Source organism: Vicia villosa, linkage group LG1, assembly GCF_029867415.1.
Source record: "Vicia villosa cultivar HV-30 ecotype Madison, WI linkage group LG1, Vvil1.0, whole genome shotgun sequence".
NCBI lineage: Eukaryota > Viridiplantae > Streptophyta > Magnoliopsida > Fabales > Fabaceae > Vicia > Vicia villosa.
In genome coordinates, this window is record NC_081180.1 from 66,759,401 (window position 1) to 66,781,927 (window position 22,527).

The following is a 22,527-nucleotide window of genomic DNA, read 5'->3' on the forward strand; positions in this document are numbered from 1 at the left end:
TTCACTGGTCAAACATCACACTTTCCTTCCACTTTCATCGACTTAGTCTTTTTTTTATAACTTTTCTTTTCTTCCAATAAATCATTTCCTTCCTTTTTTTTTCATCTTTTTTTTTATCTTACCACTTTCCTTGAAACTCATCATTTTATCATCTCTAGTTGGTTTTGTTGTAAAGGGCATGCTTTCATTTCGCTAATCATTTCAAATTTTCCTTCTACTTGGTCTGAGATAAAGGTTTCTGAAGTAGGGTTTTGAAGATATAATATAATGAACTCACGCAGTTCATACTTTACTCCAATCAAAATCCCTTGGAATTGGAACCCTTTCGTTTTGTTCATCATGTTCATCTAACACACGTTGAAATGTCTCCAGATTGAGTGATTTAGCTCTTTTGATCAAGTCTTCATTTGGTTCTGTTGAAATTTTCAACATAAGCAGCAGCACTTGTTTCTTTTTCTCATCATCAATTGCTGTTATACTAGGTAACTTGTTTTTGTTTTCTATGATGTAATTGAAGTTATTTTGCACCTTTTGTTTTCATATTTGGTTCTCTGTCTCATTTGTAGCAAAGGACACCACTTCCTTGAATGGGAACTGATAGTTGTGAAGTGGTAGAGCCGTTACCGGATCCTCGCTCTTTTAAGGTACATACATAACATACTTCAATTCAATTATGTTACTGTTTTTAAACATCACTTCGATATTGGATTGAAAGTAAGTATTTTATTGATTGTGATTCGTGTTAAAAGGTACATCGTAGATTATGCACAGAACTCAGGAGATTAGTTGGTAGAGTCCTAAGGATATTTCCGCAGATAGAGGAAACGCGCCCTCGGTCCTCATCAGGAATAGCAGCTCTGGTTTTGCTAACTAGTACACTTGATAAAGCCAAACAGCTTCTGCAAAATTGGGCGGATTCTAGTATACTCTACCTGGTGTGTAGCTCGTTTTATTATTGCGCTGATACAAGTTTATAATAATATTGAGCAATTAAAGTTGTATACATAATACGTGCAATCTTATCAATGATTCTATGCTAGCGTGTTGCGTTCTTATTTATTTGGTTATAATGTTATTACTGACAGGCGATGACTGGGGAGTCAATACTGTCGAAATGCCAAAAGGCAAGAAAGTCATTAGAGAAAAGCTTAGTCCAGATTCAGGATATAGTTCCTGTTATGTTGGCTGCAGAGGTTAGTTATAGTTTGGTTATTATAATTTATGAACAATCCACATGATTCTGAAGAAGTTGTTAGCTAGTTCGGTAATGGGGATAGTTGCATATGTCTAGATAGAGTTTATGGTATATGGATTTTTATTTTATTTTCATTACTATTTCTTCTATTTTAATGCTTTAGTTTCCATTGCATTGTCTCGTGCAGATTTCTCGAATAATTGATGATCTTAGGTGTGTGACCTTTTCCCTGGATTCTGTTGATGAAGAGGCTGGAAGGGTTATGAGAGAGTTGCTCCAGCAAGGTCCTCCGACCTCAGATAACGATTCAAAGGAAAATTCAGACATTAAGTCTCTCCTGTTTGTGGCAGCGAGACTTAATATTACATCCGCAACAACCATCATAATAGAGATTAGATCTATTAAGAAGTTATTACAAAAACTTGGACCAAAAGAGGAAGATAAAAAGATGATCTTGAAAAATCTCTTGTATCTTCTGATAACGCATAGGAAGTCAATCGTAGGAGAACAAATGGAGGTCTATTCTCGTCCTGAAGAACCAGCGACAACTGAGAACTCTGGTCGTGATTCTTTATCCTCCAATCATGTGAAGTCAGAGCCGTATTTGAGCCATGATCACTATGGAACTCCTGCAACCGAGCTGGGTAGAGTTGCACCCCCAGAGGAGTACACGTGTCCTATTTCTTTAAGGTTGATTTATGACCCTGTTGTCATTGCTTCAGGAGTAACATACGAAAGGATGTGGATACAGAAATGGTTTGATGAGGGTAATGTTATATGCCCGAAAACGAAAAAGGAATTGTCGCATATGTCGTTGACTCCCAACGTTGCTTTAAAGGAGTTAATATCAAAATGGTGCAAAGCTAATGGAGTCTCCATTCCTAACCCAATCAGACAGGTAGAAGACATTCGCTCGTGGGAAGCTTCTGTGACTTCCATTAGAAGTTTTGGAAGTTCCATGAATGGTTTGAACTTGCCAATGGATATTAGTAACATGTCACTTGGATCGTTAGATAACAGTTATAATTCAGATTCCTCACTTGTGAAGGCTAGTCAAGGCTTAAATCCGAAGTTGGTCAAGACTAGAGGTGGGTCTCGCGGCCAGAAATCTGATTCACAGATACATGACACATATCTGACGCCCTTGTCTAAACTTCACGAGCGTCAATGGGATTCGCAATGCCAAGTCGTCGAAGATATGAAAATAGATTTCAAAAGAAATTACCAAGCGTTTAGCTCTATGTCATCAAGTGAGAATTTGATTGACCCCCTTGTGAGATTTCTGAAAACTGCATATGATAAGCATGACACGAAAGCTCTGAGAGGTGGAAGTCAGTTACTGTTGGAATTTACAAAGTGCTGCAGGTACAGTTTCTCTTGCCTTCGCAATTTCGGTACTTGGTAGATTGCTAGGTAATTTAGTTTGCTTGATTTACATATATCTAATTTTAGTGATGATACTTGATTCACAGTTTCTCTTGCCTTCGCTATTGGAATGACTTCTTTGTGTTTTTCTTGCAGAAATGGTGTGACAAACTTAAGTGAAGATACTTGCAGTGTGTTGGCAAGTCTCCTAGAGTCAGGAGTGATTGGAGAAGCTCTTGCAATACTGGAAGTGTTGTCGAACCATTGGTCTGATAAAGCTAACATTGCAGCTTCCAGTGCATTGGCCGCTGTTTCAAAGATCCTTGATTCTGCTAACAAAGAGTACCACCGGAAAGCTATTAGAATAATGTGCAATTTTTCTTCCAATACCTCACTTTGTTCTTACATGGTGTCTATTGGGTGCATCTCAAAATTACTACCATTTTTCGAAGACAAGTTCCTCTCAAGAGACTGTATACTTCTACTGAAAAACCTTTTTGATACTGAAAGTGGTAGGGTTTCTGTTGTTGAAACAAAGGGATGCATGTCATGTGTTGTTGAAATACTAAAGTCCGGCACTGACGAGGAAAAGGAACCGGCACTGGCTATTGTACTCTCTTTGTGCTCTCAACGCTTGGATTATTGTGAGTTGGTTATGCACGAGGGTATCATACCATATCTTGTAAATATCTCCAATCTAGGAAACGATAGCACAAAGGCGAAGGCGTTGGAACTACTCCGACTTTTGAGGGATGTGGAGTACGAAGATTGCTTTGAGCCAAATCCCAACAACTCCCGAGATTGTAACGAACACTTTGAAGAAAAGAAACCACCAAAGAAGCCCACGTTTTTTAAGAAACTGTCACAGTTGGGAAAATCAAGTCCAGTCGCATCAAAAAACAAGAGATGAAACCGAGTTTTCCTACTTTCTTGCAATTAGTCTAATTTTGTAGCATTTATGGGATCAAAATATTCTCCCAATGTGTGTGTCTGCTGCATAATATTAGACAGTAACTTGTGGCTATATGATGCATAGTTTTGTTATATGATATATATAATGTATAGTTTTCTTTGACATGCCAAACAAAGGCTAGACAAAGTAGTTGGCATGTTCATTTTTCTCCTCTTCTATCAAGATGCTAGAGGGATGGATGGATGGATGGATGGATGGATGGATGGATGGTGCCATGCCATGTGACTTGGTGATCATAGATTATAGTTGTAGACATAGTCTTAGGTTAGACACATTGATGATATTCCCATTGTTATTGTATATATGACTTTATGTTGAATAATATATGTATTTTGAATGGTCTATACTCTATACCACATCAATTGTATAACTTGTATGTGATGCAGTATAGAGTAGAGTGTAACTTGTATGTTCTTGTTGAGGCTGTGAGAATATTTTATATGGAATTGTATATTCGAACTAGGATCACTGTGTTTTCTCTTTTTCATAAATATTTATTTGAGTATAGATTATTGGCAACTAAACTGATAGTAAAACAAATAAAATTACATATTTAACAGGTTAATTAAATAGTACAAATCAATATAGTTATTCTTCAATCAATTATTTAGTTATACCTAAATCAATTTTAATGAATTTAGATTGCAAAGACAGAGTGAAAAGAAATAAAGAGGTCTAATTGATTTGATGGTAAAAAAAAGTGAAAAGTAATAAAGTGAGGATGAAGGTGAGAAGAGAAAGATAAAGTATAAATAAAATATTATGAATAAGAGAAATAAAGAAGATATAAATGTTTTTTTAGTAGAACAAAAATAGTATTAAAAAATAAATTAAATTACTTAATTTAATATTTAGTAGTTAAATTAATTAGTTTAATTTAAGTAACTATATTAAAATCTTTAGTTGATAAAGAAAGGATATTATTAGAATTCTAAATTTAGTTTAATCTATGTATTTACGCGACCCGTGCGAACGCACGGGTCCTTTACTAGTTAATAGAGATGACAATGGACAGAGAGTTAGGATTCAATGTTATTATCTATTTTATAGTTGTGGTTTAAAAAAAAAATCATGTATCCAAACTCATAGCCGCGAGAGTCTCAATTTTTATATTCGTGTTCATATCATATGCATATTTAAGTATTTATTTGATACAACTTTTGTACTTATGCTTGAACCATATAAGTAGTCAACTTTTATATTCGTATTTGTATCATATGAGTATTTAAGTACTCATACTTGTGTGAGCACCAATTTTTGCAATTGTGCCCGTACCATATGAGTAGCATGTTGCTCATTACACCTTGTACATTTCTCAAAAATCCTATGAAAGTCCTAAAGAGTCTCTGCCCAAAAGTAATCTTCTAGGCACTCCATTACATTATAACTCATTTGGTCTCACAGTATAAAAATAAAATGGGTGTGTTTAAAAGTTATCTTACAGACAACGTCCTAAACATAAATTTCAGACAACTTCATTATCCTTTGTTGTCCATTTGACCTCCTTCAATAAAAGTTATAGGAGTTTGTCTAAAAGATAACTTCCAGACACAACCATTACCATTTGTTGTTTATTTGATCTCACACATTAAAAGTTAAAAGTGTTTGTTTGAAAGTTACTGTCTCAAATAGGACTGTTCAAAGCCAAACCGCCCCAATACAAAACCGCAATACCGAACCAAACCAAACCGAAATCGAAAAAAAATCACATTAGTTCGGATGTGTTTGGACCACTTTTTAACAAAACTGCGCGGTTCGGTTCGGTTTGGGGATTGTAATTTACAAACCGAACCAAACCGCATCCAACCCAAACTTAAATTTATTATGCCTTAGCCTTACTATTACGAATGGCATTCCCTTTCTCACACTAAAGGTTTTAGTTTAAGTCTTCTCAAATCTCACCTAGCGGTATCACGCCTTTTTCTCATCTTCTTTTCCAAATACATATCACCTCTTCTTCTCTAGTCTCTCATCTCTTAAGCTCTTTCTTTTTTATCTTATTATTTTTATTATACTATTCTCTCTTCCAATTATGTTTTTAATGCTCCTCTTATTCTCTAATTTCTCTTCTCTTTTGCTCTTTCTTTTTCATCTTCTCTAATCTTTCACTTCTTCTTTTTTTCTATTTCATTATAGTTTTTGATATAGTTTTATGCTACTATTTTATGTTTTTTATTCCACTTTTATCTAATATTATTTATGGATATTAAATGGAAAGTTGTTGTCCAAATATGAAGAATTTTGTTGTTATTTGATAACGCATAAAAGATTAAATACAAAGTTATGTTGTCATTTATATGTGTATGTATGACTCAATAATTTTTTTAAAAATCAAACCAATCCAAACCGCATTGGGTTGGATTGGTTTGACTCGATTTTATTTCTAAAAGCCAACCAAACCGAACCGCACGTTTTTTTCTCTTGCGGTTCCGATGGTTTTTTATGTAAAAATTGTCTAAACCGCACCGCAAACACCCCTAATCTCAAAGATGACACCTAAACAAAACCAATTGAAAATAAAGATGCTTTTGAAAGATAACTTTCGAAAAATAAAATTCTAAGTTTTTATAAGATTTGTGAAAAATACTATAGGTATAATGAACAATCTCTTTTAACTTGATGAATTTGATTTTGTTCTCTATTGGAACAAGAATTGGTATTGATTGATGATGTAAGGCTCTAGAATCAGTGATGCTAATTTCCTGTACAGTAGTGCGGGGTGGACCTGTAAGGTTAACACTTCAATGTCTAAGTTATAAAGTCCAATATGAGTATAGTGAAAAGTGTAGATTAGAAAAACTATACTTTGAATCTTACATGTTGAATATATACATTGGATCATCTCGATTAGACTTATGCATGATTAGGCTTTCGCATTGGGTCTTTGAGTGATCCAGAACAAATTCAATCGATTACACTATTCTTTGAGTCTTCCGGTATAATATCAACGAAACAAAAAAGTACGTCCAAAAAATTGACTTTCGAATATGGTCTTTTTGGGTTTAAATAGGGTTTGTGAGATATATATTAAGTACAAAGAACAATTTTTAGAGTACTTAAGTACTACTACATATGCATGACAACGAGGCAGGTTGGAGATGGTTTTTACCTCCCCAAACTCCAATCCAAATATACAAATAATCTATGTTTCCTGCCTCAAATCCCAAGGGAGATGAAGAATTAAAACTTAAATCTATGCCAAACGAGTTCGAATTGAATTTAAGATCATCGTTCTGCCACAATCCATGTAGTGAAATTAATTTTTTTAATTAAAAATATTTATTTTTTCAACATCAAATTACATTACAAATAATAAAATAAAATATTCTCAAAATATTTCATACATACCATTCAAATATTTTAAATAATAAATATAAATCAAAATATCAGAATATTAATTACATATTTAATATTCTAAATTATCAAAACTAATGTTCGTATTACCCTACTCATCCTCATATTTTATAATCTGGCAAAATGCAAACTTGAATTCAAATTCAATCAAACCGATTTTTTTCCTTTAAATTTGAGATAGTTTCGGGTAAGTACCTTTCCATTTCCTAAATGAAATTGAATGCTCAGTTACTATAGCTTTATGTTTTTAAAATTAAATAAATATAAAATAAATGTCAAATGTCAGATAAATGTTTATCATTTACGCACGAAATTAGGGATGGCAATTTCACCCGAAAAAATATCTACAGTGGATAGAGTAAAAACCTGCAAAGTAGGCACAAGTACGGTCACGGGTAATTACCCATTAAAATAAGCGAGTATAAATGCGGACACGAATATCTTACTATCCACCCTACCTCATACCCGTACTACATATTTACTTAATGTCATTTACATTATTATATAAAAATGCATGTTTATCAATTAAAAAAGATATATTGCTATTAAACTATTACATATTTTAATAAAAATATTTATTTATTTCTTAACTCAGCAATAATATCCATAATTTTTTTAATATTGTTAAAAAAACTTAAAATTATATGTTATTTTATAATTAATTACGGATAAACGAGCACATTGCTGTCCAAATTCTTCCTATTGTTATTCCTACACAAAACTAGTATAATAATTGAGAACCATAACTTACACTCAAGTGATAAAGAAAAGGGTATTATTGGAGTTTAAAAAAGTTTTATTCTATCTCCCCGCAATTTCTCAGACATTCAAAGAAAAATCAAAATTTTGAAATTTGACTTCTCAATCTCTCTCAACCACCTTCAACCAAAGAGAGGATCACATCACAGTAACAGAATCTCGATGAGTCTAGAAATGGCAGCGGAATCATCGGAAGGCGAAGAAGAAGGAAAGTTAAGCGGCGGCAACCAGATATTGACTGTCGACGACGACCTCCGAGAATTGGGGAAAAAGGCCGCCTGGAGCGTCAGTTCCTGCAAACCCGGCAACGGCGTTTCTTCACTCCGAGACGACAATCTCGAAACCTATTGGCAGTTACTCTCACACATTCATTCATCTTCGCATGCATTTATTTTCATAATTTGTATATAATACTAACTCCATTCATTCATTCAATTTGTTTGGTTTTTCAGATCTGATGGAGCTCAACCTCATTTTGTTAACATTCAGTTCCAGAAGAAAGTTCGACTTCAAGTAAGTAACTACATGCTTTCACTAAAAATGAATTGAATTGCTTAATTCAATAGTTTACTTACTTTTTGGATTCTAATCATGTTTATTATTTGGGGAATTTTGGTTTTGATTTTTTGTTTAGTTAGTGGTGCTTTATGTGGATTTCAAGCTTGATGAAAGTTACACTCCCAGTAAGATTTCCATTCGTGCTGGAGATGGCTTTCACAACCTCAAGGTATTTTTTTTTTTTCAAACTATGTTGTTAAATTGACATGGCACTGAAATACAGTCTCTAGTAATATTTTGAGAAAATGGAACTAATTAAATGAAATCACGGGTGATGGAGCCTTATAGGATGGAAAAAAAAACCTTATAATTAATTTTTATTTACTTGGAGAAGGCGTAGGGTATGATACAGTATTTTGAGAGATTTTGTGAAAAACCATAGAGAAGAACAGAGTATTTTGAGAGATTTTGTGAAAAGCTGTAGAGAAGAAAGGGATTAGAATTGCATATATTTGAGCCATACAATACAAGACATAAGAGATATGAAAGAGTATCGACTAGTGTGCGGACACATGGTGGAGAGACAGCCAATTTTTCCATTACAATATGTTTGGATCAAGGTTCAACCCTAAATCCCTACCTTTTTACTTTAATTTTGGATGTATTCACGGAACACATCCAAGAACTAGCCCCGAGATGCATGCTTTTTGCAGATTATATAATCCTATTTGGATAGTCGAAGGAAGATTTAAATGAGGTTGTATACTTGGAGACGAGTTTTAGAAACACATGATTTTCACCTAAGCAAAAGTAAAATGGAGTGTATGGAATATAAGTTCAACAAAATGAGAAGTGTTTTTAACCTAGAGGTGAAAATTGGAGACCATATCATCCCACCAGCCTCGCGGTTTAAATATCTTGGGTTCGTAATACAAAACGATGGAGAAATAGAAGATGTAAACCATTGAATGTAAGTTGGATGGCTAAAACCAAGGAGGGCTTCAACAGTTTTATGTGACACAAAGGTACCGCTCAAGCTAAAGGAAAAATTTATTGGACTGCGGTAACATCTGTGATGTTGTACGAGACAGAATGTTGAGTGGTTAATAATAAACACGAAAATAAAGTAAGTGTAGTAGAGATAAGGATGTTGCGTTGGATGTGCAGTAAAACTAGAAAGAATAGGATTAGAAATGACAATATTAGAGAGAGTGTTGGGATAGCTTCTATAGTAGAAAAGATGGTGAAAAATAGACTTAGGTGATTTGGGCATGTAGAGAGAAGACTTGTAGATTTTGTGGTTATGAGAGTAGATCACATGAAGAGAAGTCGAACAACAAAAAATATCTAGAAAAATTATAAGAAAAGTTATTTAAAAAGATCTCGAGATTAACGCTTTTGATAGAAGTATGGTCCTAAGTAGAACATTAGGACAAAAATTGATCCATGAAGCTAATCCCACTTAGTGGGATAAAGCTTGGATGTTGTTGTTGTAGTTGTAGGTGTATTTTGGTATTGTGTGTTGAGACACGAGAGACACATTTAATATGAAATGTTTGATGTTGATGCTATTTTTTATTTATATTGGTTTGGTTGATGATCAATTTGGTTATTCTGAATTTGTGAACAATTTTATATTTTAGGAGATAAAAGCTGTGGAACTTGTGAAACCAACTGGTTGGCTTTATCTTTCATTATCTGGACTTGATCCTCGGTAAATATTTTTCTTTTATGTCTTGGTTTTTTTACCCAATCTCACATGTTGTTTGTTGTCTTCTTACTCTGTTGAAAGCAAGTGACTTTACATGTTGTGCAAACTAAACCTGCAAGTCTTTCTGCAATTTTGATATACACTTATGATTATGAAGCGAACCAATGTAATCTAGTAACTATTCTTCTAAAACAGCGATTGGTTCCTTTGTTTTTTGATGCATAAATTTTGCTGCTTTTTCTTTTAATAGTGATTGTTGTGCTGTATCCTTTGATTTACTAGTTTGAAGATGTGTTTGGTAAATAATATACATAAAATGAGTGTAATGATCTCTTTAAAGTGAAAGTGTAAAGTGAGCAATATCATGACTAAATCGTTGATTCAAATCCAATTGAACAGTTCTATTTTTTCGTTTATTAGACCGTTGGATTGTGCTCTTGATTCTTATACTGGAATTCAATATGCCAGTGAAGCCTAACTGACATAAAATTACCATGTAGAAGATTTCTCTCTTTTGATAGCATCTTATGATTTCCTTTCATCGCCAATTGCAGTGAAACTTTTGTCAACACATTTATGTTACAAATTGCTGTGTTGTCCAATCATCTCAACGGAAGGGATACTCATGTGCGGCAGATCAAAGTTTATGGGCCTAGACCGTATGTCTTCTTATATTTTTTAATCATTTTCTTAGACATACAGTTACAATATTTCAGTTTTTTTATGCAAACCCCTATTGCAGGAACCCCATTCCACAGCAGCCATTTCAATTTACTTCTAGAGAGTTCATTACTTATTCTACTATAAGATGAGATTTTATGGAAGAAAAAATCAAGCCAAACATAGTGTGTTAAATCGAAGAAGGCTTCTCAGTTCTCACTGATCTGAATTCATCCAAACATGTCATCAGGAAATGTGGCTATCAGTACCCTTTGTTTGTTTCTGGTATTTATAGTTTGTTTAGATCTGCAAGTGGTATTTATAGTTTGTTTAGATCTGCAAGTGGTATATGACCCTTTGTTTCTTGCTGGAATTTATAGTTTGTTTAGATCTGCAAGTGGGTTTAGATTAGGATTAGATATGGGATCTGCATTTTCCAAGGCATCCTGTTTTTATATTTCAGAACAGAATGATATGTAGATATCATTTGCATTTCTTTACAATATTAAACCTGCTATCTTTCTTCCTTCCCACGGGAAGTAGTTTTTTTCCGAGCAGAGCCTGTAGATCAAAGTCTAGGTGATGCATTTAAATTAAGAGAATTGCTATATAGTACGAATGAATACATGCACGACTTGATACGGATAAACAGTGATCCAACAATTATAGTTCACTCGCCGCATTTTGTCGATCACCAATTATAGTTCATTCACTGCATTTCGTAATCACCAATTATATTTCATTCCCTGCATTTTTTCATCTAATTTCTCGCCCCATTTAGCTTTTTCCTTAAAATAATTATACCAAGTCATCAAAATAATTTTAGAAGTCTATAAACGTTGATCATGCAAGAGCTTTAGTAATTGTGTTCTCCATTTCTTTTGAGAAATGGAGAAGATCTCAACTCCCCACACACACCCTCACCAATCTCCCCTATACTCTTTGCTATCTAGTTTCATCATTGCTTGGCTTTTCTGGATCTTTTTACGTGTGGCTCTTCCCAAAGTGGCAACTCTAGGAATTTAACCACTATAAATAAAATTTGTCATTTTTCGTTGTGGTCAGTCACTTATTGGGTACAGAATAATTTTAATTTAAGTGGATACTGAGGAAAATTTATTTTAAAACCTTAGTATAATAAAGCTCAATAGTTCCATTTGGGACCAAATTCATTATACATTGGGTCTATTTAGATTAACTTATTTGAACATATATATGGGTCCGTTTGTTTGAGTTTTAAAAAAATAGATTTTTTTTTTGTATTTTTGAAAATAGATCTTCCAAAACCATTTTTTAAAATATTATAAATTTTGTTATATTCGTTTTTTCTAAAATACATTAATTTTGACATCCTAGAACATAAACATAAATTAATGAAGACCAAAACTTAGTCAAAATCACAATTTTTTCAAAAAGTTGTATTTTAAAAATGTTTTTTATGAAAATCTATTTGAAATAGCTTCAAAATTAAGTGATTTTTTGAAATTTTGATATCTATTTTTTTTTCTCATAGATAGATGAAATACCTAAAATCACATTTTAAGAATAACTATTCAAACAAAATTTTCATTTGAAGCTTTTATAAAAAGTTTTTTTGTAAAATTTTTTTTCACAAAATTTTGTAACACTATAAAAATCATTTAAAAAAAAAAAAAACAAAACAAACGGGCCCATATTGTCACATATTGCCATAAGTTTTGTGCAACTGTTTGGAAGACTTAATCAAGACATCTTATGACATTTTTCAAAATCTTTTTTAAACTTATTTTTATTAATTCTTCAGGATAACTAATGAAAATGACTTATAACATATATAAAAATAATTTATATTTAGTTTATAATTTTATTATTCTGGACTGGGCCGAGCAGGCCCATCGTCGAGCAGGCTCAGTCCGTCGTTAAGGCCCAAATCGATTACCACCCCCTTTGTGATCGTTGGAGAGTTTTGATCCACGTGTCCCACGTAAAGCACGTGGCAAACTGCCTAGCGGGAGATTCAGTCTTCTTCTCCTGAACCCTACAGGTACAGGTAATCGATGAGAGTCACTTGTTGACTTTGACCTACCACGTGGAATTCTGGAAGTTTCCTGATTTGGGCCTCAAATAATCCAGTTCAAAATAGGGGACCTTGGCCCAGCGCTGGGAACTATAAATACTCTCTTTCACTAGAGGATCAGGTATTCTTCAATCATAATCCTACTCTTACTCTCTGTACTTGCGCTCCTTTGCTTTCTCTCACTTTAGCATTGGAGTATCTTGCAAATACACCCCCATTCACCAGTCCATCTAAACGCAGATCAAGACGATCCATTCTGATCAGGTACGATCAATTATAAAAAAATAACTATAAAAGTTTATTTATAAACACTTACTTTAATAAGCATTTGAATTATAAATTAAAAATAAGTTGTTTATCTAAAGAGGCCCTTGTATTCTTGATAAAGCCATAAGAGGTGGCTTTTATGATGGAAAGCCAAAAGATGCGTGAAAGCAAATACTCTAAACTAACAATCAATTAAACGTTTTGCATTCTTTACCCTATATGATTTGAGAGTTAACTGATTAGTCTTTAAATTGTCAGTTTAAGATATAAACCAAATTGATTAATTGTTTTTTTTTCTGGATTAGACTAATAGATTACCTATTTATGAAAAAAATTACTTTTTAGATTTATATTGTTCAAATAAATAAATTATTCAATGTATCTAAAAAATATTTTTTTTATAAATAATTAAACAAAATTTATTGTTTAACTTCCTTTTACATGAAAACCAACCAAATACAAAAATTTTATATAATCAATTCCGGAAAACCAACCAAATACATTACAAATTGGTAATGCAAGTGGATGCACAGTTTATTCACAAATCAAACGTGCTAACAGACACATAGTCTCATACAGGTGTTCTGAATACTCTTTTGCCTTTGACTAGATCTTTGATAATCAGACAGACAAATGAAGTAATGATTTTTTCTCAACTGGACCCGTCCCCCAACATAAAATAGAAAGCAAAAGAATTGGTTTGGTGGTGTCACTAAAATTATTAAAACTCATATCCTACTCATACAGCACTACTTATTCACAATATTTATTTGGATATATGGTATAGGACGGCATAAATTGACCCAAACCTAACAATGTGGGGTACCATTAGTCTCAATCAGATTATTAGTTTCAGTCATTCAAATGTTATGTCAACCAAACAAAATGATTCAATTCTTACCTGTATGTATCATAGTTGAGATAGTCATTATATCTAGCTCTTACTACAAGAATTCAATTGACAATTGACATAATCAGCAATAAACAACAACAACTTACAACAATTCAGAATTGAATATGTATTACTTATATATATTACAAAATTCACTAAACATCTTTCAGTTTAAATTTACTTGCAGGACTATGAAACAACATACAGAATAGATTACAGAATTGATACAACTTATACAAGGGGAGAAGAGAATATTTATGATTGCGGATCTGAGAATTTTCACCTGCATGCCAGGGTGCTGTTCTTAATGAACCGTGCGGCTGTGCCTGGCATTTTTATATGCAAAAACTCAGCAGATGATGATCGCGTATTAACACGGCTCTCACTCGCAGGCTGGTTTGGTATCAAAGCTTGTCAAGCAGATGGCAAAGGCTTGAAAGGCAGAAAGAGGATAAGAGTAGTCCATGGTGAATATATCTTTTCCAATCTTTCCGAACTGCAAGATTACCCTTTCTTGCTCCGCAGGCGAAACATTATGAGACGGATCAACAGCAGCTACGAGTTGAAAGTTCTTTACAGATGCGACTGTAACACGTCCCATAAAGTTTAGGCACCAACACTGGAGCTGCTCGTGCCATCTGGGAGATTTGTTTTTGAGTACCAAGGGCTCGATGGAGCCTTCAGTCAGTTCTGGTAGCTCTGATAGGCTGCCAGAGTACAAATCTGACATTGGGCTTTTTTCTTTCAGTGATGGTGAGGGAGTAAAAGGTTCACCAAATATTTGAGGTAACGCTGTTGGAGTTGGGGCATTTCCACCTTCCTCGATAGCTGAGATAGGTATAGAGTTCATGGTGCAGTGCACTCTTCTTGGCCCTCTAGTCCAGAGAGCATTCAGCTCGTAGGAAACGGTGCTAACAAGATTGCTACATACTGGAACTCTTGGTGACACCTGCTTAGAATTAAATCTCCCACTTGGACGATGCTTTGGTTGAACTGCAGCATCATGTGAAGGTTGACTATCGTATACAGAGAATTTGGTGCCCCAAAAATTAGACCTGCAAAATGTATAAAAATCAAGTTGTGGTGATTAAACTGGGCAGGATGAAAGTCAATAAAAGAGCAATCATTGTTTCTGTCCACCGAAACTTGCCTCAGTTTACCAACATATTTGTTGCTGGCTCGAGAAAAATCGTCTGCAGCCAAGGATATGATAAAGCCGGTACCTATAGCCCTTCTTATCTTTCTGGCGGCTAGTAACAACTTATTACTCTCATGCTCCGCTATACAATTACAAACAAACCAAAACAAACTGATTAAATGTGTAGACTATAAAATACAAAAAAAGAAAATATGACAGTGCTGATAATGAACCACAGTCTGAATGATAATAAATCAAAATAATAAATGAAACGCATAAATTAAGAGCAAGTTGAACTTCAACGTTCCTAGTCATGCTTTGTGATTGTAAGCTTGAAGAGTAATTTAAAGATGAAAATTTTGAAAATTAATGTTCTTTATCTTAATAAAAGTGATGAAATGTTTTTCAGTAGTGAAATACTTACATGGCACCAAACCTAAGTACAACTCGAATGTAGAAGTTTCTCTGTTCCTCCTAATAAAGCACTGTATTGGATAATCACGAGGACCGGGCTATTCATACACATAAAGGAAAGAGAACATAAGAAACACAAAAGGGATACGATTAACTTGGATCGGACCAGAAAAGGTATGAAGAATTTATTACCTGCTTCAACGAAATAGGAAACGTGATCCTTCCACATTGCTGAGGAGTCTTGACGATCTCTTTCATAATAGACCTCCAAGATTTACATACCGAACCACAAAACACAACAACAGCACGCGCAGGCCAAGACGTCTCACTCTCTTCAACCCTCCGGATTATATCCAAAAGCAATTCAGGCGGCAGACTCGCCCACTGTCCCTGCTGAATAGGCTCAACTGGAGTCACATCCGGAGCTACATGCGACTTTGACCGAGAGAGCCAATGCTTGCTCTCACCACCCCGCTTCGATATACTACCTATCCCATTTCTCATCCCCTTGAGTTCCCGGACTATACTCTTCAACGACATGACTCCACACCTTACAAACCACGCCAATCCAACCACAACAAGCTTCTAGATTTCTGCTCCTAACTAACAAAAACACAATAACTAATCATAAACATGCTGAAAAATCAACCTTTGATTTTTGCTTACTTGAGTCAAACAAACCCATCAAAATTTAACAACCACTTAGTCAAATTCATAAACAATAACTCATGAAATGTAGCAACTTTTCATCTTCTGATGAACTTCACACACATAAAAAATGCAATAAAAAAAGCTACATCATGGATCTAAGAGCAAGACCCCAAACCTCAAACCCCAAAAAGTAAAAATCATGCAATTACCATAAAAATTTGAAATTGAACAAAAGGGGCTAACCTGAATGAAGAAAAACAGCGATAAATAGCAACAATTTTAGAATACGGATCTGTTAAAAAAAAAAAAGAAGAAGAAGAAGCAGAATCGGAGAAGAAGGAGCACGAGCAAGAAGAGAAGAAGTTTATTTGAATTTGTGGCGAAAATTGGAAGAGCGAGTAGTTGACATGGGTGAGTTAAGCGCCACCGCGATTCTGCAGAATCGCGTTTGTTGAATAATTTGATCAAGCTTTTTGATCATGTCTCATTTTTATAATAATGAATTGTTATTTTGGGGAAAGTGAAATGTGATCTGCTTTTGAACTCAATGTGGTGGTCGTCTCAGTGTTTTGATTTTTTATTTTATTTAACTGTTTAATTTATTTCTCTCTTTAATGGTTTTAATTTAAACTGACATTATAAATATAAATAGTAACGTTTCCAAACACAAAAATACAAATAACAGTTTCTTAATCTAGTTAACGACTAGACTAATGAATTAAATTAAGTGGTTAATCTATTTTAAATATTTTTTACATGCTTTTTAATAGGTATTTTATGCTAAAAGTATTCATTTTAATATTATGTATTTCTAAATTATAAAACTGTAAATTAGAGTGATTATTTATTATTGAAGTACTAATGGTAACTTGTCAAAATTGTGTGTTGACTTATTATTACTCAATACTACTTTAGCAGAATTTAATTTGCATATCCTATAATTAAAACGTTTTAAATTGTTAAACAAAATTGTCTTCCGATGAAGAGAATAGTCTCTTTCTTTTCCCTGAAATTTATCACAACAATCATAATCTTGCAAGCATTTTGAAAATCTATACTAAACCTTCAAAAACGGTTAGTTTCACGACACATCTCTCTTAATAATTACAAATATCCGTTATCAAGATTTGAAATCAAAACTAGAGGTTGAAAATGAAATAAATTATATTTGTAAGACTTTTTTAGTTTTCAAAATGAGAGGTTGTTGATTTCACAAAATCACAATGTTGATTATGAAATTGAATTTTAAAAATAAGGTGACAAAATCTATATGTGCTGGAGATTATGCACAAAATAGATGGAAAATGGATTGTTAGATTCGAGTCAAGATCATTTGTGATTTGAGTCAAAATGAGCAAGTATAATGGAACAAGATCTCATAAAGATAAGCAACCCATTTTCCTTGATTCAAGTCATGTTGTATCTATAATTCGAGTTATGTACAAAGCTTGACTCGAGTCAAACTAGTCAGAACCAAATAGGAAAAAAAGAATAAGCTTGTGATTCGAGTCATGTAGGTTGGTGATTCGAGTCAAATGACGCAGTGGCTAGCAAAAAATCTTTTACTCGAATCAAGTGCAACTTGTGATACGAGTCACAGTGTTGCACGATTTGAATCATGTACAAACTGTGATTCAAGTCTTAAACATGAAAAATTGTGTGCTCCTCTGTTTGATTTGATTTGAGTAATGGATTGTGAGTAATTCGAGTCACGCAGAATAAATCTCATTTTTTTAAGATTTTCAAAATAGTTTGAGATTTCACTTTCCACATAACTTAAACCAACATCAAATATGATTTTTGTTCCATTAACTCAAGCAATTGATTGAAACCATAATGATTATACTAAAATACAAACAATTCAATTTATGCATGCTAAAAACAAATGGATTCAAAACTTGATCTAGAGATGTGCAATTATGAAGGATACTCAATAAACAATCATGAACGGAACGAAAACCGTATTGGAGTTCTCCCCTAAATATATAAGATACATACAACTTCAGTCTTTAGTACCCTCATGAACTTGAAGAGCGTTCCACATTGGCTATGCACTTTTAAGATGTGAAATAGTGTAATATACCTTCAATTTTAATGCATAGATAAGTATATTTCTCGCCTTCAATTCATATGATTCCTTATTGGTTTCCTTATGTGACTAGTCCCTTAGGATTTTCTCAGTAAAAATACCATTAAATTCAATTTTAGGAATAAAAGGTCCATCAGTCATAGCCACCCAAAGCATTTTTTCTATTGGCATTAAGTGAATGCACATATTGTCCTTCCAATAATCGTAGTTTTCGCCTTTGAAATTTTGAGTTGTATTGTACGCTCCATTCAGATCATCATTATCATATTCTCAACTTTTGGACTCAATTAGACATGATCAAAAGAATAGATTTGAGGCCAATTATTTGGTGAGAATGTGAGAATTCAATATTCAAATGACAAGTTTTAAAAAATCATTTGTTTCAAATTAAAGTTCAAAAGTTATTTGTATAGCGGAAAATCGTGCGTACAAAATATATGCTTTTGGACGGAATATACACATCACTTAATCGATATACAAAATAAAAAATAGATGAAACAAGCAACCAAAAACAATGAAGAGGTTTATTGAATTGCAATTGTTTTAGATAATTTGTGTAAACGAATAATCTCATTACAACAAGAAATCTAATATCACAGTCATGAGTATAAATCAACAACAAGAATAAGTCAAAGTCTCAATCTAACAAAACCTACACTTATGAATAAAATCACCATTAATACAATAAATTTTATTCGCATGAGATTCTAAGTAAGCAATAAATCTAAACATGTAACTATATAGAAAATTAAAAAGATAGGAATAGAGAAGATTGCACTATGATTTATACTTGTTCGACGCTTTCGTCCTCGCTTGCGCCTAATCTAGTATTTAATGGTTGCCCATTGAAAAATTTTGTTCTTCCACTGCGATTTTGAGAAATTTATGCAGAGTTGTTTTGTATAATCACAATTCAAATAATGCTAAAAATAAAAAAATCTTCTATTCAATAACAAGAACAAGTCAAAGTCTCAATCTAACAAAATCTACACTTATGAATAAAATCACCATTAATACAATAAACTCTATCCACATGAGATTCTAAGTAAGCGATAAACCTAAACATGTAACTATATAGAAAATTAAAAGGATAGGGAAAAAGAAGATTGAACTATTATTTATACTTGTTCAACGTCTTCGTCCTCACTTGCGCCTAATCCAGTATTCAATGGTTGCCCATTGAAAATTGTTGTTCTTCAACTGCGACTTTCAGAAATTTATGCAGAGCTGTTTTGTATAATCACAATTCAAATAATGCTAAAAATAAAAAATATTCTATTTGAATCCTTGTTGACTTGTACAGAGTACCTTACAATGAGCTCTTGAAAAATCTTCACTCGAATTTAGCTTAAATATTCCAGCTCCATGAATGTTGCTCCAAGTCTCTGTTCTGCAATGATCTTTACTCTATCCTACTGGTATCTTGTGTCTTGGTCTTTCTGAACATGAGAAAACTCCAACTTTTTTGTAGGCTTCCACATAACACTACCAAAGTAATTTTAAAGAGAAAAACCTCCTTTTTTTCTACTGAATTTGTCAATCCCAGCCACAACCATACACACAGAAGCAAACCCCTGAAATCCTCAAGAAATATTCAAAGAAAATGTTAATCGTAATAACGATCCTCCTCACAAATCTCACATCCTAAGATGAGAGCTAGATCCAAGTGGCAATGGATCATGCAAGAGGTTGAAGATGAAGAGATTTCATTTTCATAACTCAAAACAAGATTCAAAACTCTTTTTAAAATTAATAGAAAGAATGTGTTGTGAATTATAAATCATAAAATGGATGTGTATGTTTTCCAACATTATGAAAGGGATTTGAGAAAAATCTTTATATATGTCCCGGATATCTAACACAATAAAAGATATAAATATGCTATTTGATTCAATTCATAAGAAAAAAGTATGAGACGAGTCAAAAGATCAAATGATTTGAATCAAGATCCAAGAACCAAGAAAAACTAACCATATGGTTCGAGTCAAGCTTTATGTGATTCAAGTTATATGATTCGAGTAAAAAAAACCTCTAATTGGAATTAGATCTACAGAACGAAAACCCAAAATTTCCCATTTGTGTTTGATTCAAATAAAGCACGTTTGTGATTTGAAACAAGCCTCTCTGATTGGATTCATGGATTATTGTAATTCGTATCATACAAACAGAAGCAAATCCTGCTTTTTAGAATTATGTTTTATTCACGTCATGATATCTGTGATTCAAATCATGAATTCACATAAGAGATTTCTGGCTTCATTGCTACTATGATTGGAATCATGTAAACTTGTGATTTGAATCACACTTCTAGATACTTAATTTTTGCAAAATATGAAGTGTTTTTCATAATCCAACCTTTACATGACTTTAACTATTCTCAACTGTGATTCTTAATTATATTCATGCGTAAAAACATACTAAGACTCAACTCTAAGATGCATAATCGTGTGACAAGACTCAATGATGATTAAAAAAGCAAAAGCTAAAGGACAAGCAACAAAATATAAACCCTAAGGGGCTGAAGCAACTTGAAGGAGCAATTCAAGTAAGTCTCAGGTTATTTCATTACTCAATGACAATGATGATAATGATGAATCATCTTAAGAAGATGTGGAAGTTCCAAATATTTAGGTGAATCGGAGACCTCAAAGAGTAAAGAATGTTCCAAAAAGGCTGCAAGATTGTTAGCCGAACAATGACAATGAGGTGACTGAAGAAGGTGATTTAGTTCACATGGCAATGATGGAAGATGGTGAGCCCATCAACCATCATGAAACATAAATATGGCATATAATAAAAGAAAATGGAATAAGATCTAGCTGCAATTGAAATGAATGATACATGAGAGCTAATAGAACTGACATGTGATAAGAAGGTTATTAAAGTAAAGTTGGTGTTGAAGTTGAAACACAATCCAGATAGATCAATTGCAAGACACAAGGTCGAGTTAGTTTTTTGAGGTTTTTTTGCAGAGATAAGGTTTATAATATTAAGAGGTTTATGCTCATGTAGCTAGAACTGAAATAATTAGGCTCGTGATAGCCATAACAAATACAATGGGAGGCTGTATTTTCCACCTATCAAGTCAACAACTTTAAATGGACAAATTGGGGAACTAGTCATTGTCACTCATAGGGGTGGACATCGGTTCGGGCCGGTTCGGGTTCGGGCCCAAAACCCCAATCCGGCCCAACCCTCGGGTGACACATATAGGCCCAATTTCGACCCTATTGTCGCACGCTCGCGAAAATGAACAGAGTCGCCACCAATATATTTATCCCAAAGAGGGAAAGGAATATCAGAAAACCTGAAATAAGGATAAGAGAAGGTCTTGCGACCAGAGATAAGGTACGGGAGTCGGTTACGCAAGGGGAAGGTATTAGCACCCCTCACGTCTGTGGTACTCCACAGGATCCACTTATGTTTTTTCTACTCTAAGGGTGTATAAATCTAAAGCTTAATTACTAAGGGAATGCATGCAAATGAAAGAAAAAGAAACACGGGGAAAAAAAAGGTTTATAAATAGTTGTGCTCGCTTAGGCCCCGCGACCTAATGCCTACGTATCCTTTTCAGGAATCAGAGCGCCGTAGTTCGGCTCTTTAGTTTTTGTTTGTTTTTGTGTTTTTTAGTTGAACAGTTACATTCGCACTCCGCTGCTCGACCTCTGGAGTCTTAAGCTGGGAATGGAGCGGAAATAACGTGTCCGATTAGGAGAAAGAATGCCCTGAAGGCAAGAGAAAGAATGCCTCTGAGGCAAGAGAAAGAAGAGAGAAAATTGGTTTGTGTCTTTTAGATGTAATTCCATGATGAACAAAACCCAATACAAGGCTTCGCGTCACTTCCTTACTTTGTTTAGGTCTGAGCCTTTATTAAGTGTTTTAGATGTTTTTGGTTGGGTATTTTTAAGGGAATTTACTTTGCGATTCGAATCACATAAAAATGTATAATGATCGAGAAGCAGATTAGGGAATGAATCCCACTCACTTCTATCCCATTATGTAATGTTCGAGAAACAGATTAAGGAATGAATCCCACTCATTTCTATCCCATTAGTTAATGTTCGAGAAACAGATTAGGGAATGAATCCCACTCATTTCTCTCCCATTAAGTAGTGACCGAGAAACAGATTAGGGAATGAATCCCACTCATTTCTATGCCACTAAGTGATTGAGAAACAGATTAGGGAATGAATCCCACTCATTTCTCTATCACTTTCTTAATGTGATTCGCATCTTCCTTTATTAAATGTTTTAAAGTTGAAAAGGAAAAGAAGAAAACTAGCCTAAAATGAATAAATAGCCTAATGTCATGATTATACCTAATTGTTAGGATTTTAAGGGAAAAGACTAACCTAAAGGTTATGGAGATTATAGGTCCTAAATCTAAAGGAACAAACAAGTAAAATTACAAGCAAAAATTACAAGCAAAACAATGATACAAAATTAGTGCAAAAATGACTAAAAGAAAGACTTGAAATATGGTACAAAACATAGAAGCAAATGAT

The 22,527-nt window shown here is 33.6% G+C and overlaps 3 protein-coding genes across 4 annotated transcripts; 2 read left to right on the forward strand and 1 right to left on the reverse strand.

Moving 5' to 3' along the window:
* Nucleotides 1-3,877, forward strand: LOC131640251 (U-box domain-containing protein 5-like). The gene is made up of 6 exons (XM_058910664.1): nucleotides 1-482; nucleotides 567-644; nucleotides 750-935; nucleotides 1,086-1,193; nucleotides 1,383-2,560; nucleotides 2,717-3,877. The coding sequence occupies exons 2-6, from the start codon at nucleotides 588-590 to the stop codon at nucleotides 3,468-3,470; spliced, it is 2,283 nt and encodes a 760-aa protein (XP_058766647.1). The 5' UTR covers nucleotides 1-482; nucleotides 567-587; the 3' UTR covers nucleotides 3,471-3,877.
* Nucleotides 3,878-7,631: 3,754 nt separating this feature from the next.
* Nucleotides 7,632-11,048, forward strand: LOC131640261 (anaphase-promoting complex subunit 10). The gene is made up of 6 exons (XM_058910674.1): nucleotides 7,632-7,999; nucleotides 8,099-8,159; nucleotides 8,281-8,373; nucleotides 9,788-9,858; nucleotides 10,410-10,514; nucleotides 10,598-11,048. The coding sequence occupies exons 1-6, from the start codon at nucleotides 7,809-7,811 to the stop codon at nucleotides 10,665-10,667; spliced, it is 591 nt and encodes a 196-aa protein (XP_058766657.1). The 5' UTR covers nucleotides 7,632-7,808; the 3' UTR covers nucleotides 10,668-11,048.
* A 2,785-nt stretch (nucleotides 11,049-13,833) lies between these two features.
* On the reverse strand, nucleotides 13,834-16,481 carry LOC131640270 (tubby-like F-box protein 2). Of its 2 annotated transcripts, none has more exons than XM_058910685.1 (5): nucleotides 16,177-16,481; nucleotides 15,475-15,881; nucleotides 15,293-15,380; nucleotides 14,881-15,010; nucleotides 13,834-14,785 (listed from the first exon to the last, which is right to left on the reverse strand). In XM_058910685.1, exons 2-5 carry the CDS (start codon nucleotides 15,820-15,822, stop codon nucleotides 14,113-14,115), a joined length of 1,239 nt encoding a protein of 412 aa, XP_058766668.1. In that variant the 5' UTR covers nucleotides 15,823-15,881; nucleotides 16,177-16,481; the 3' UTR covers nucleotides 13,834-14,112. The 2 variants fall into 2 exon arrangements, with proteins under 2 accessions (XP_058766668.1, XP_058766662.1); XM_058910679.1 differs by having other exon boundaries at nucleotides 15,475-15,885.
* Nucleotides 16,482-22,527: the final 6,046 nt, after the last annotated feature.